General features: G+C 40.2%; 1 protein-coding gene across 1 annotated transcript; it reads right to left on the reverse strand.

The window, feature by feature from the left end:
• Positions 1-5,055: 5,055 nt before the first annotated feature.
• On the reverse strand, positions 5,056-5,439 carry LOC118839682 (histone H2B subacrosomal variant-like). Its single transcript, XM_036747196.1, has one exon. It carries the CDS (start codon positions 5,437-5,439, stop codon positions 5,056-5,058), a length of 384 nt encoding a protein of 127 aa, XP_036603091.1.
• Positions 5,440-16,148: the final 10,709 nt, after the last annotated feature.

The raw sequence follows: 16,148 nt of genomic DNA on the forward strand, positions 1-16,148 counted from the left end.
ATAAAATGCTTATTTCTTTCCTTCCAAGAAGACAAAAAAAAAACCTGCCTTGGGAGATGTAGCTTTTGGTGAGGGATCAAGGCAAAGCTTAATCTTATTAATGTTTGAATTTTGAGTCCGGAAGTTCAGGGATTCTAAGAGGCAAAGGTAAGGAAAAAAATGCATTCTAGTTAAGGTTTGCAAAACGATGCAGGGATGAGATTTTAGTTCTTTACTTTGCTGTAGAGTGGAGGATAATGCTACTTAGAGGATGGAAAAGATAGGAGTTGGATTCAATTTGTGAAGGGCTTAAGAGCCAGGGGAGTTTATTTTTTATTCTAGAGGTCACTAGGAGTCTTGAGAGTAAGGGGATGACGTTAGTCACACCCCAACTGTAAGGAATACCCTTATTTTCCTTAGTTTCCTAGTGCAGATGTGGGGAGAGAGTCGAATGGGGAGATTAGAGACTTGTGAAAATCCAGAGGAAAGCCAGGGGCCTGAATTGCCTCTTGTCACATTGTATGAATACTAAAAAGCACAAGATGCTGATGAATATATTATGTGGGGGAAGTAGAATGACAAGTGGGTTATGAAACTAGGAGATTTACTTGTATGAGAGGTTAGGGAGTACAGATAGGGATCAGATCAGGGAATTTAGTAGAGAGGATGGGTCTGGGGGGAAAGATAAAATTGTTTTGTATATCTTGAGTTTGAGATGTCCAATAAACTTAGCTGGGTCTCTACATACACGCATGCATATATAAAAATGTACATATGTATGGTATGTATCCTATACATATGTTTAGGAGTGATCTGAATACAGGAGATAATTAACCCTTGGGAATTAATGAGGTGTGTCCAGGTGTTACCAAGTAAGAGAAGGCCCAGGATGGATCACTGGAGTATTTTACAGATAAGTGTGATGCAGTGGATAGAGTGCTGGGCCTGGAGTCTGGAAGACTCATCTTCCCGAGTTCAAATTTGGCCTCAGACACTTACTAGCTGTGTGATATTGGACAAGTCACTAGTAACCACCTTGTTTGCCTCAGTTTCACATCTGTAAAATGGTCCAGAGAAGAAAATGGCAAACTACTCCAGCATCTTTGCCATGAAAACCCCACGAGTCACAAAGAGATCTTGAGATGGTGACTATAACCACTGAACAACAAAAGGGGATTATGGAGAGATTGAGCTAGGTGGGGCCAGGACCCCGGAACACTGGACCTGGAATCTGGAAGACTTGAGTGTGCAAAGCCAGTCACAGACACATCTACTAAACCCTGGGAAATCACTGTATGCACCTCAGTTTCCTCAAGTGTAAAACGGGAATGATAATAGCACATTTCATCTCACAAGTTGTGAGATAATTATCAAATGAGATAATAATATTGGTAAAGTTATTTAAGTTTAGCACAGTGCAGGCATATACTAGGCATTAAATGGTTGCTTCCTTCCCCTTAAAGGGAAAAAAATGGTGGTTTTTTTTTTAAATTTTGAGAGGGGATTTTTTTTTAAGGTTATTTGGGTTTATTGCTTACCATTTTATTGATCAAGATTTCTTGGCATTTATGTTGTTAAAAAGTTCTGCCAAGGTGCAAGAGTTCTTAAAAAAATCTTTACATCCCAGTATCATTAAAACCGCTGTACAAAATTTGTCAAGTGCCTTCCAGTCCATTTTCTTATTCAGTTGCCTCAGCTTTTTGTTCTTTTGCATTCATGATTCAATTGAAATCCAATTAGGTTCCAAATAACTTAATAATGGATTCTTAAAATGGCTAAATAGAAAACTACTTTCTTTTAACTCTGCTTACAAACCAAGAGAAGCTTCTCTTATGTCTTCCAAAATCTACCTTTTAACTTAAAATTTATTAGATATATCCCTGTGAATGTTTCATGTTTTTTTTCTAACTTAATTTTTTTTCTTTACAATGGATAGGCATTTTAGAAATACTGTCATTTTATAGATGATTTTGTGGTTGAGTCATTTCAGTTGTGTCTGACTCTTCGTGACCCCACTGGGAGTTTTCATGGCAAAGATTGCTGGAGTGGTTAGATGAAGAACTGAGGCAAACAGGGTTGAGTGACTTGTCCAGGTTCACACATAGCTAGTAAGTGTCTGAGGACTGATTTGAACTCAAGAAGATGAGTCTTCTGACTCCAGGCCTGGCACTCTATCCGCTGTGCCATCTAGCTGCAAATCTCGTATCATCTTTGTTCAGTTGTGTCCTATTCTTCAGTGGCCCTCACTTGGGGTTTTCTTGGCAAAGATACAAGGAATGGTTTGCCATTTCCTTTTCTAGCCCATTTTACAGATGAGGAACTGAGGTAAACAGGGTTAAATGATTTGCCCAAGTTCACACAGTTAAGTAAGTGTCTGAGGATGGATTTGAACTCACGAGTCTTCCTGATTCCAAGCCCAGTGTTTTTATAGATGATACAAACTGAGAAGCTCAGAGAGGGAACAAGGATTTGTCAAGGATCACTGACAAATCTTGTTAGGTTTCAACAGGAACAACAACCCTATGGTTCTTGACTCCTCATCATCCATTTACTTTTCACTGTACCCTGCAGAGGAATAAGAGAGAAAAGATGGGGGGTATTTACAGATGGGTAAGCCAAGCTTATCTTATGGAATTGAGAAGGATACTTACTATTTTCTCAAGGCTCCCTCCTCACCCCCCTTCCAGTCTAGTAAGAACATTTGGAATATAGAACCTGGTGTCATTAGAATTTTGAACACCCTTCCCTGTCCTCTAAAAAACCCTAGTATTATATCCATCTTAATATATACATCACAAACACAAGATGCTCCTCTGTGATTCTTTCCATGAGATTTTTTTTTAGGGCTCAAGCTGCTTAAAATTATAAACAATGCTAAGTAAGCATTTTGAAATACAGACTTTGATGGAGAATTTTTTTCCTGATGGCTTTTTGTCTTTGCTGGAAAACATTTTGGGCGTGGAGATGGGGGAGTCTTAGGATTTCTTCTTGTTCTTTTCCAAAGCAGATACACGCTTTCGTGATAGGTGATAGGTTCTTCTTTGAAAATCTGTATTACAACCAGCAGCAGCATCCTAACCTGTTGATGGTGTTGAAGTGTTTCAGACAATGTACCTACTCTCCCCCCGCCCTCCCCTTCCCAACCAGTCTCAGATTTTTAATTACATTAAAATTCTCCTCACTTTATTGGCAGGCAGGCAGTGCCTGTTTTGCTCAAATTTCTAGTATGGTATGTCAAAAACAGTAACAACCACAACAAAAACAACATGTGAATGTGTCACAATCACAGACTGGACTTTGAAATTCAAACAAAAGCTTGTGCACCGTGAGGGCTTGTATATACATGCTTTCTTCTGGATTGCTTGACAATGTGCATTGTCGTCCCATTGTCCTATGTATTATTTATCAGTTAGGTATATATGTGTGTGTGTGTGTGTGTGTATGTGTATATATGTGTATGTGTATATATACATACATATATATACACACTTATATATAACATATAAAATCTTCCAAAATAATTTCTCTATTAGCATAAAGTTTAGTACAATTTAGCACATGTACATTTCAGTAATCTTTTCTATAGGTGCCATCAAACAATTTCTCTTAAAAATAGGATTATATATCTTCCTTTATTGGTCCAGAATGTATATGCTGTGATACTGTAGCATTAATGAAATGATACATTCTCTAATGTAAAAAAGACATTGAAATAAAGGTTTTGTCCTCATAACGAATGTATATTAAAAATTAAAAGAGACTTTTTCAACTCAAACTCATTACAAAAAACTGGCATTGGCAAATAATTTTTCTTTAATGTGAAGTAGTTTTCTTGGAGAAAGGGGTGTTAATATTAACTTTTGTATAGTATCTGTTAACTTGTTTTGATTATCTAGCAGAAATATATTTTTGTAAGAAGGATTGGGGGATGGGGCAAATGCTTAATGCTTTGGGAAAACCAACAGAGAAATGGAGTAATAAGATATGAATATGTATTTTCTTTCTTTTTCAGTGGGGGGAGGGTGAGAGGGAGATGGGAAATGCTTGTTAGATAAAAAAATTAAATTTAAAAATGAATAAATGATAATTCAGTTATATTAGCACTTCAAGGTTTACAAAATGTACTTTTTCTTAAAATGACTCTATAAGAAAATTACTGTACATATGCTGACATCCTCCACTTCTGATCACTGATTTAAAACCCCCCTTTGTTTTTGTTGTTGTGTAAATCAACAATTTTGAAAATTTGAAGGTAAAATCAAGTCCTTAATTACAAAAAGATTGTCTAGACTATTATCTACGTAAATGTGCATGTATGTGTCTATGTATACATACACATATATACATGTAATGTATATATTTCTATATGGCATATATATAACTATATAATTTATGTTATATACCTATATATTTATCTCTCTCTATATATATATATCACCTCCCCAAATAATTTCTCAATTAGTATAAAGTTTTGATTTAGTACAATTTAGTACACTTACATTTTTAGTGTGTTGTACTGAACAACAAATGATTTTTATGCCCATAGACGTGCCATTGAACAATTTCTCTAAAAATAGGATTATAAACCTTCTTTTATTGGTCCAGAATGTATATGCTGTGATACTGTAGAATTAATGAAATGGTACAGCTCTAGAGTATAAAAAAGACACATTGAAATAAGGGTTTTGTCTTCATGATAATGTGTATGAAAAATTAGAAGAGTAGCTTTTTCAACTCAAATTCATTTCCAAAATACTTGTATTGGCAAATAATTTTTCTTTAATGGAAGTGGTTTTCTTTTGGCGGGGGGAGGTTGTTCATTTTGTATTGTAACTAACTTGGTTTGATCATCTAACAAAATATATTTCTACAAAAAGTATTTAGAAGAGGCAAATAAACTTATTATATAGTTATGTAGAGACCATATAGAACTATATATACATATACGTATCAGGTTGCCTGTCATTCGGAATACAAAATATAGAATGTGGAACATTTTAGAGGTTGAAAAACTCAGCTCTAAAGAGACACATACAGATTAAAAAAGACTTGTCTACTTCACCTGAATTCGGTTTGTTACAGGTTGACAGAAGATCTGGACTCGTTGTAACTTGTAACAGCCCTGGTACCAAAAGCCACAGCATGCTTGGCCAGCTCGCTGGGTAGTAGCCTGTAAACCGCCATCTGGATATCCTGGTGGCTAAGGGTTAAATGTCTTTTGTAACACAGGAGGTTACAGGACTCTTCAGCAATTCGTTCAAGGACGTTAATGATCATGCCATTCATGATGTCGGCAGTTTTGGATGACATGCCGTGGTTGGGGAGTACCTCTCTCATTACTCTGTGAGTGTAGCGGGTGTAGTTTTTGGTAAGGAGGCTTCTCTGGGATGATTTCTTCTTTTTCTCTTGGCATGTGCTACAAGATTTTTCACTTTCGCTGGGTTTTAGTATTTTAGCCATTGTAGATGGATTTCAGTACTGAGCTAATGCCAGAGATTCATGTCCTTTCCCAGCATGAAAAAGGTTATAAGGGTCTAGAAGTGTGATCTGCTGTATTTATAGGGTTGCCGCACGTCAACATGCTGTGCCCCTGCCTCTGATTGGAGGTTGCATATCGTGTGTCATAATCACTCTTCCTGCATCTCATTTAGAGATTATGATGCCCGTCCCTGGCCAATCAAAAGCTTTCTTAAAAAGACATAGTAAATGTAGCTCAGGCAGTTTTAACTAACTGTAGGCCTGGGTCTGTAATCAGATGGTGAGCACAGGTGTCTATTTTCACACTATAGACTCTGCTCTTGGTCAGGCTTAAATCAATTTTATTCTTGCTGGGAAATAGGATCATACAGATAAACCTAAACCCGGAAAGGTTTTAGAGACCTTCTCATTTTCCGGATCTCAGGAAACCTTAGAGAGGTTAAGTAACCTGCCCTGGATCACATGTATATCAGAGGTAGGATTTGAACCCAGGTTTTCTAATTCCCATAGTGCACTGTTCAGTCTACCACAGTCTTTCCTGAAAGAGAAGGTGCTGATAAAGAATTTAAATCATTTGCAATTAATTCAATTAGGCAAATTTCTATTAGGTGCCTATTTAATAAACCAAGTAGTGAATGTTGGATTTGGAGTCATGAAGACATAGTGTTCAAATGCCACCTGAGACACTTGTATTAACTGTGTGACCCTGGGTAAGTAACTAACCTCACCGTGTCTCAGTTTCCTCATTTTGAAAATGAGGGTTTTGGATTGCATTGCCTCTGGTTCCTTCTAGCTTCAAATATGTGATCCCATATTTGCACAAAAAAAGTCCTATGCGTGGCAAGATTTAAAATTTAGTTAAGATTTAACAACCTTTGTCTTTATGGAACTTACTTATTGTCTAGTAGAAGGACCCGGCAGAATATAGAAACAACTCTAATTCAAAATAATACATCATAAATACTTAAGAGAAGGGCACACAAAACACTCTATGAGATTTAGGAACATTATTGACAGAGAGAGATCAAGGCAGGCTCACTGGAGAAAATGACACTGAATTGGGTTGAAAGGTTGGGTTGGGTTGAGGTGAGTGTGTGTGTGTGTGTGTGTGTGTGTGTGTGTCTGGTGAGGGTGGGGAGGGTGCTGGCAAAGGGAGGGACCAATGAGTTAATGAGTTTGGCTGGAACTTAGACTGTATGCAAGAGAACATGTGGCCAAGAAAAGGACAGAAAAGTAGATAGGGACAGATTGTGAAGGACATTGAATGTCAGGCTAAGGAGTTTGAAATGTATTTCTTAGGTAATAGAGAGTCACAGAAGGGTTTTAGGAAGTGGAATTACTTGACCATATTTCTATGCAAGGAAGAAGAAAAGTCTAGTAGAGTTGTGTGAAGGAAGGGGGAAAGAATAGAGGTTAGATCAGGAAGGTATTTCAATAGTAGTGTGGAGGAAAACCTGCTGTTTTGGTCAAAATCTGTTAGAGAAAAAAATGTTCATATAGATGAATTTCTACTTGGAAAAAGTCTAGTATTCAGAATACCTTTTGATCCAATCAGCTTCCAACTTAGCTTTTATAGTAATCATGAAACAAAAGATAAAATTTCACAGCAAATTAAAATAAAAATTGCTGAAGTTTAGCATTTTCCACTAACCAAAAAGAACTTAGAGATGTGGTTGCACGCTTGGAGAAATTATCTGCCGGAATCCAACTGCTTCCTCTCAGACTCCTCTTTCAGTCTGCTCAATGGTAAACAAAAGGACACCTCTCTTGATTGGATTAACAAAAAGATGTTCCCACTTTGACTTTGGTCCCCAAAACTTACTCTAAATATCGAGTCCCAGGCAATGTAAATCCCTCCCTGAAATGGCTCAAGTCTTCTATTCAAGAGCAATTGATTAGACTTTCAACTCAAGTGAAACTGAGAATTTCAGATTAGGGCACTGTTATAGTATCATTAAAAAAAAATAACATAGTCCTATATGCTTCCACAGAAGTAATGAGAGCCTGAAGTGTGATCATTAAACCATGTAACTAGAAGGATCCTCTAAAGTCATCTAGCCCAACCCCCTCATTTTACAGATAAGCAAACTCTGGGGCTAATGGAAATTAAATGAGTTGCCCAAGTTCATATATATTTTAAACATCAGAGGTGGAATTTGAACTTGGGTCCTCTAATTCCAGTACTCTTTCAAGGTGCCAGGCTGCTTCCTACTAGCTTTTTTTTTTTTTGGTTGGGGGAGGGAGGTAATCTGGATTATTAAGTGACTTGCCCGGGGTCACACAGGTAGTAAGCATCTGATTTGAATTTAGGTGCTCCTGACTTCATGGCTGGTTCTCCATCCACTGCACCACCTAGCTGCCCCGCCCTCCCCCCCCCCCCCCCCCCCCCCCCCCCCGCTAGAGTTGATAGAAATGGGGAGAAAAGCATGGATTTGGGAACTTTACAAAAATGGACTTGATAGGACTTGATAAATGATTGGCTATAGATGGTGAGATAAGAAAGAGGACCCAAGGATAAGATTGAGGTTTTGGTTTTTTTTTAAATTAGAGGTGGGGCAACTGACAAAAATAGTGAAGTCAAGCTAGCTGTTTTTTTTGGGGGAGGCTAAGGAATAATAACTCTGTTTTTGACACCTTTAATTTGAGGTCATGGTGGGATATCAGGGTGGAGATGTATTTATGAGAATGAGTTGGGGATGTGTGGGAATGGAATCCAGGGGAGGGGCTAGGGCTGGAGAGACAGATTTGATATTTATCATCAGTGGGAGCAGACGGCATCTGGGGGTGTGAATTACACTAATGGGATTGCCAAGGGAAAGAGTATAAAGAGAGGGAGTAGAGGGCAGGGCAGAGGACAGAACCTTGAGGAACACCTACCTTAAAGAGTAAGGAAGAAAGTGATGACCCAGGGAAGGAGCCTGAAGGAGCTAGAAGCAGTATGAGATTTTGGAAAATGGTGTCTCTGAAAGCAAGGGAAAAGAGAGCATTTAGTAAGAGAGTGTGCCGGTCTGATTCAGAAGGGGTTTCTCCAAAATGATCAGACCAGCAGTGTACAAAGCACAGAACTATGCTTATTACTGGGGCAAACAGAATGAAAGGCAGGATTAGTTAGGGGTAGAGAGAATAAACATCACACCAGAGGAGGGAGAGACAGACACCAGGACATATCACAAAGTCACTGCTAGGGAGGAAGCTGACCCAAAGAAAGAGGGTCTGATCAGGTAGCTTCCTACTTAAATTGACTTTAACACCTAGTTATTAATAATCGTTACTTATTTCTTCAGACTTGGAATCCAAGAAGATTCCTGGAGGCTGGAGGTAGACAGATCAGGTCAAGTCAAATCAAGTCAACAAACATTTATTAAGTGCCTACTATGTGCCAGGCACTGTGCTAAGCACTGAGGGTACAAAGAAAGGCAAAAAAACCAGTCCCAGCTTTTGAGGACCTTGCCTTTTTTTGAAGTGACTTGAAGCTACCCACTTTCTTTTAATATTAATATTATATTTATTTTTTTTTAATTTTTGGAGGTGGGAAGGCAGGGCAATTGGGGTTAAGTGACTTGCCCAAGGTCACACAGCTAGTAAGTGTGTCAAGTGTCTGAGGTCAGATTTGAACTCAGGTTCTCCTGACTCCAGGGCCGGTGCTCTACTCACTGTGCCACCTACCTGCCCTGGAAGCCAGCCACTTTCAGCCCTCAAAATATCATTTTACAACCCAAAGGGATCTTAGGCATTGCCCTTGATGTGCCACAGGAGTCCCTGGAGGGAGCTACTGTGTAATGAGGCTCCAGAGACGGAGAATGATTTACCCAAGGTCGCACAAGAGGGTTTGTTCAGCTGTCACTGAAATTGAGGCTGGGCTGCAAAATGGTTCTCAAATCTCACAAGACTCACAGACTGTGAGAGCTAGATGTGACCCTAGACACCGCCTTGTTCAACCTCCTTATTTTACAGATAAAGAAACTGAGGCTCAGAGTTAGTGCCAGAGCAGATGGTAGAACCTTGTCCTCACGACTAGCTCAGTCCAGTGCTTTCTCAGCCAGGGTATTAAAATTTGGCTTCCCTTTAGAGTACAAGGACCAGTGCCTTGTCTCAGGACTGAAGACAAGCATCTTCTGGGAAGGAGGCCCCTAGACCCTTCCAGGAATGCCCCTGGGGGCCGGTTCCTACTGGTTTGGGTAGAGCTAGATGTTAAATTTTCATTGTGAGCATTTATTTATTCTTCTGTTAATTTTAATTAATTAAAATTTTAATTTATTTATTATTTATTTTATACTTAACTTGTATATTTTATATTTATTTATTTTTATACTTTATTATATTGATTGATTGATTTTATTTAATTTTATCCTACTTGTTAATTTTGTTAATTAAGAAAGAGATGGAGAAGATATTAGAGATGCAGATTAAACTTAAAATTGTGTCAAGCTTTTAATAGAGCCAGTTGCCAAACATTTACCAGCACACCCATGCCCCGACCCCAAGTTTACTCTCTACCCTCAGGGAAAATCTCAGGAGACAATAGTTTCCAAGCAAAGGAGTTTCTGGGATGGGGGAGGCAGGGTAGAGATACATCCAGGAAGTCATGGTTCCCTCAACTGCTTTGTCCTTTTGAAGTCTTCACCTGGTTTCCAAGGCAGGCCATGCTGAGGGCCTATGTAGAATATTATACCTGCCAAAGACATTTTCATACTTTACACATTAAATGAGTAAACTGACAAGTATCTTGTCTATTGACAGAGATAGAGAGTGGTTGACGTTTAGTTGTTTTTCAGTTGTATCCGACTCTTTGGCGTTTTCTTGGTGTGAGAAGCACGGTTGTGGGGATCACAGGACTCCCCAGGCAGGGTCAGGGAGTAAGCCCAAGCATGCTGCCATAGCTCATTGCTTTCCTGGTTGCAAGCCCTTAGGAAGATCCACATCATAGTCTCATTCTTAGGGAAAGAACTCAGAAACAGAGTGGGCAGAGGAGGGCATTTATTACACTTCTAGCGAGTTAGCAGGTGTGGTGCTCTCAAGGAACACCCACACCGATTCGAAAGCAGGAGTGAGGTTAAACAGTTCTACCCTCCCTGTCAGGGTTTGTCCAGACTCCTCAGGTTACATTCTTCATTACCCTACATTCTCTTATGCAGATTCCCTAGGTGTGTTTGTGAGGATACTTGCGACTGGGGCATGATCCACAGATCTGAACCGGTTGTCCCATCCCAACCTTTCTAGTTCCCCCTGGTGCCAGGATGGCCTTTGTCTTAGTAAATTAAGATGATTGAGCTTCTCCACAGCTATTGATTATCTCCCAATAACTTCTGTGGGAGCAAAACAAGATACCGTAATATCCCTTTTTACACTTGGCAAAGACACTGGTTTGCCATTTCTTTTTCCAGATCATTTTACAGATGAGGAAACTGAGGCAAGCAGGGTTAAGTGACTTGCCCAGGTCACACAGCTGGTAGGTGTCTGAGGCCAGATTTGAACTCAGGAAGATGAGTCTTCTGACTCCAGAACTGGCATAGTGATCCACTGTGCTACCTAGCAGCCCTAGTACATGGTAAAACCAGGCTTTATTTCCAGAACCTCTGAATTTGAGTCCTGCATTCATGCCACTACATCCATCACATTGCCTTGAGAGCTATTTAACTATCTCATTATAGTCAAATTCTTTTGGACCTTGTATGAATCGATCTACCTAAAATTTTTTTAATCACTTGAATTGGAGAGCAGTTATTTTGTGATGACTTTTTTTTTCTTTTATTGAGGTGTTTTTCTCTTTTGTCTTCTTGCACAACCACAGGGTTCCTGGACTCAGGAACCAAGGAGTGGAACAAAACTGGGTTCCCACCAGCTTCAGGCTGAGGTGGCCCCTCTAGTTGGAGTAAATGCTGCCGCCTCCTGTTCATCATCCTGTTATTGCTGGGAATCGGCCATGCTCCACCCTCACCCCATCTCCACACGTAGTCTCTACCTTAGTTCCTTAGAGGAATCACTGGCTTGTCACTTGCCCTTAGGCAATTCTCTGTCTTGGGGCAAAGCCCCCTGTCTTTTCTCCTAAGCATAGCTCCTACAGAGCCCAGGATTCTTTATTTTGGCACATTTTATCTTATTTATCTTTTTTTTTGTTTGTTTTTTGGCAGGGCAATTGGGGTTAAGTGACTTGCTCAAGGTCACACAGCTACTAAGTGTGTCAAGTGTCTGAGGTCGGATTTGAACTCAGGTCCTCCTGACTCCAGGGCTGGTGCTCTACTCACTGTGCCACCTAGCTGCCCCTTTATTTTGGCATATTTTAAGTAGTGTAAGCGGAGGTTCCAAGCATAAAACAAAACACCAGGAGGAAACAGGATAAAGATGAAACAGATAAAAAAATCTATCGCCAAGTCCCGTCCATTTCACCTTTGCAGCATCTCTTTTACCATGGACCCCCTTTTCTCCTCTGACACTGCTACCACTCTAGTGCCAGCCCCCATCACTTCACACCTGGATTACCAAAATTGTTGATGATGGGTCTGTCTGCCTCGTCTCTCCCCTCTCCAATTCATCCTTCATTTAGCCACTAAGGTGATTTTCTTAAAGCACAGGTCCAGTCATATCACTTCTTCCTCCCCTACTCAATGAACTCCACTGGTTCTCTAGGGCCTCCAGGATCAAATACAGAATGTTCTGTTTGGCATTCCTAACCTAGGCCCCTCCTAGCTTCCCAGTCTTCTCACACCTTAGGCCTCACACCTACTCTTTGATCCAGGCGCTGGTGACTTCTTGGCTGGGCTGTCTCACAAATAAAACATTTCATCTCTTGTCTCCAGGCGTTCTCTCTGGCTGCCCCTCATGCCTGGAACACTTCCCACCTCTGCTCTGATTCCAGACTTCCCTGGCTTCCTTTAGAAGTTCCAACGAAAATTCCACCTTCTACGGGAAGCTTCCCCAACCCCTCTTAATTCCTGTGCCTTCCCTCTATTAATTATTTCCTATTATATCCTATATATAGCTTGCCTTGTTTGCACGTTGTCTCTCCCGTTAGATTGTAAGTTCCTTGAGAGCAGGGACCGCTTTTGACCTCTTTTTGTATCTCTAGCACTTAGCACAGTGCCTGGCGTGGAGCAGGCACTTAATAAACGTTTAATGATTGATTTATTGATTAAAGAGAGATACAATCAGATCAATCACAGGGATCTTAAATATACTGATCCTCAGGCCAACAGTAGGAGGAAGGGCAGGAAGTGGATTTACAATTAATGGTGTTTGGGGAGCCAATGATAACCTTGAGAGAGCTGATTGCTAAATTTTTAGTGTGAGCATTTATGCCTAGGAAACCTGCAACTACAAGTAACTAGGGCTAGCTTTTTTGTTTTGTTGATTTTCTAGTCTTAAGAAAGTGTTAATAATGCAGAATAAACTTTAAAAAGTGGGTGTGTAAACATTTCCCTGCCCCAGCCCTATTGTTAAACATTTACCAGCACACTCCTGTAGTGCCCTGTAAAAACTGCTTGTGAGCTTGGCAGGAGTACAGTAGAAGGCTAAAGGAATGAAGTCATCATCCCCAGACTGGAGGCCTGGTGACTCTGTGCTAATAGTAGTAAGTAGTAGTAGTAGTGGTGGTAGCGGAGTGGTAGTGGTAGTAGTCATAGTGGTAGTAGTTGTCATGGTAGTAATGGTAGTAGTAATAGTAGTATTAGTGATGGTGGTAGGGGAGTGGTGGTGGTGGTGGTAGTAGTGGCGGTAGTAGTAGCAGTAACCACAACAATAATAACAGAAATTCATATAGTATTTTAAGGTTTGCAAAATGCTTTCCATCTGTTATTTCATTTTGATCCTTACAACACCTGTAATAGTCTTTCAAAGAGTCCACCCTCAGACTCGGCACACTGGGTTCCATTGAGCTCTCTATAGATTTCTCCAATTTAGCTTTTAAGATGCTGGAGGTCGCAATTACTTCATACCAGGGCAACTTTCTGAGGCAGCTGAACATTTTGAGTTTTATAGGGAAGGGGGCAGTTTCTTACTCAGGTGGGTCTAGTTGGTCTCCCATTTCTGGGGGAGGCCTGGCAGAAGCAAATAGAGTATAGGCAGATGGTGTGGAAGTTTCCAGAAAATGACAGGGCCGAGGTGTCAGGCAGTAGAAGGATTATCTACATCCAGAATCTTTAGCAGAGGTAGCCTGCTTCAAGTGAGTCTTATGATGTCAGAGGCCCATAGAGTGAATATATTAGGTTTTTTTGAACTATCACAGAAGGGGGCTTCATCAGTATCAAGTATTGCAGAGATACAAAGGAAAAAAAAGACTATTGAATTTGATTGTCATGAGGTCGTTGGTGACCTTTGTGAGAACAGTTTTAGTGGAGGGATGGAAACAGAAGCTAGATTTCAAGGGGCTGGAGAGAGTGGGAAAGTGAGGGTGGGGAAGTTCGGGCAGAGAGGACTTTTCCAAGAAGTTTGATGCTGAAGGGAAGGAAGAGATGGAACAGAAGCTGAGCAGGGTAGAAGGTTGATAGAAGACGTCTTCTAGGACTGAGGAGGCAGGAGGAGGCAGAGTTTGTAGGCAGATTGGAAGGAACCAGTGTAGAGGGAAAACTGAAGACACGAAGGGGGAAGGAGAAGAAAATAGACTCAAAGGCTCAGAGAGAGGGATTAGCCTTAATAAAGCACAGGGATACTTTTTCCTCTGAGAAAGGTAGGAAGAGAAATTGGTAATGATATTCAGAAAGTTCAGCAGTAAATTGGAGGCCACATGTGGCCTTCTAGGTCCCTGGGTGCAGCCTTTTGGCTGAGTCTAAGTTTTATAGAACAAAATCTTTTTATTAAGGGGATTTGTTCTGTGAGGTTTGAATTCAGTCAAAGGGCCACACTTGAGGACCTAGAGGGCTATGTATGGCTTAGAGGCTGCAGGCTCCCCACTCTTGGTCTGTGTCTTCTCAATCAGAGGCCACAACACCAGCCACAAATGCGGGCGTGAGTTTGTAATTGGGTTTGAGGATGAAGAAAAGAGGTTTGGAACAGTTACTGGGGGGAATGTATAAGAAAATATACATTTAGAAGGATTGTTGGGTAATAATTTGGACTCAATTTAGGCTCCACTAATTCATTATTTGTGAGACTTAAGCAGAGTCTGATCTAAAATTTATCTTGGATTAACAAAATATTAGCATAGTTAGTGCAAAACAAAACTTTTATAAAAGAGATTAGAGGGAAATGTTAAAAATACTTAAAAGAACAGTCTGTTTTCATATGCCCTCAGTGTCTTTAGAAGAACTATTTATATACAATTGACATATTGATTATAAATGATTCTTATCTATATTTAAAACAAAGTCCCCTAACATTGCATTTCGCTCCTTTGTACTATAATAAGGAAGATTCCACAATTAAGCTGTGGGGGAGATAAAGCAGCAGATCTTATTACCGACCATCCTGAATACTGCTCCATCTCTTCCACTCTGAGACTGCTTGTGGGCAGCAGATAAAAGGAGCCTGAAGCATGACATCTGGGTTGATGTTTTATAAGACTGCTTCATTCTACTGCTGTTGAGAGAAATTGAGTCAGATGTGATTTCATGGAGCATTGTAGTTTTGGCAATCTATTTTTCCTAAATGACTTTTGCTTGTGTATTTTTGTGTGAATTTGTACCTGTTGTGTGTGTTCCTGGGGAAGCCGCTTATGGCTCAGTTGGTCTGCTGAGAGTTGCCTGAAGTCTTGGTCACAGACAATACTTTGTGATGACAAACTGCTGTCACAAAGTCAATGACAGCTGTATCCTTGACAACACCTTCTGAGCCTTTCCTTCTCAGGTGCATATCTTCCTGCTTCATGTCTTCTTGTTCAGTTGTTCAGTCATCTCCAACTCTTTGTGACAACCCCGTGGACCATAGCACACCAGGCCCTTCTACCATTGTCTCCAGAAGTCTGTCCAACTTCATGTTCATTGTTTCAGTGATGCTTTCTATCCTTCTCATCCTATGCCATCCCCTTTTCCTTTTGCCGTCAATCTTTCCCAACATCAGGGTTTTTCCTGCTTCATATAGACCCATTTATGTGGTCCTTAGTCCTGTACTTTTACAATGATGGTGGTGGAATTGGAGAAAAGATGTTAAAAATCAAACAACTTTTAGACTGTCTTATTAGCTATAAATGGAAGGACATTGTCCAATAATCAAGGCATTGACATACCACCTCTACAAGAGGTAAAATATATCTATATTGACACTTTTGCCACAAATGAAATCAGGAGCCCAAAGAAGTGGTTGCTAATGGCTCTTGGGTTCTCCTCAGAAGTAAAGGAATTGGTAGAGCTGATTTTATCTAAACCTACCATGCTGCTACTCCATGGCCATCTTCATACCAACATGATTCTATGCTCCAACCCCTCCTATACAGTCTGGCACTACACACACACACACACACACACACACACACACACACATATATATATATGTATAGTCGCAACCAGACCTACCAAGCTGCTGCTCCCTGGCCATCTTCATGCTGTTCCACAGAACATTTACCCTTCTGTCTTCTAGTCTCTGCTTTCTACCTTTATCTCTGAGAACAGTAACCAAATCAACATTAATATCCTTGGAAAGGATTTGGAAATCAATTATTCCATGACACCACTCAATGTCTTTTTGTCTTCCCAAACCAAAGCAACTCTTTCTGGCCACAATTCCTTTCTCCCCTATAAGAATGAAGCTCCTTGAGAGTAGGG

This window comes from Trichosurus vulpecula, chromosome 1 (assembly GCF_011100635.1).
Source record: "Trichosurus vulpecula isolate mTriVul1 chromosome 1, mTriVul1.pri, whole genome shotgun sequence".
In the NCBI taxonomy this organism is placed as follows: domain Eukaryota; kingdom Metazoa; phylum Chordata; class Mammalia; order Diprotodontia; family Phalangeridae; genus Trichosurus; species Trichosurus vulpecula.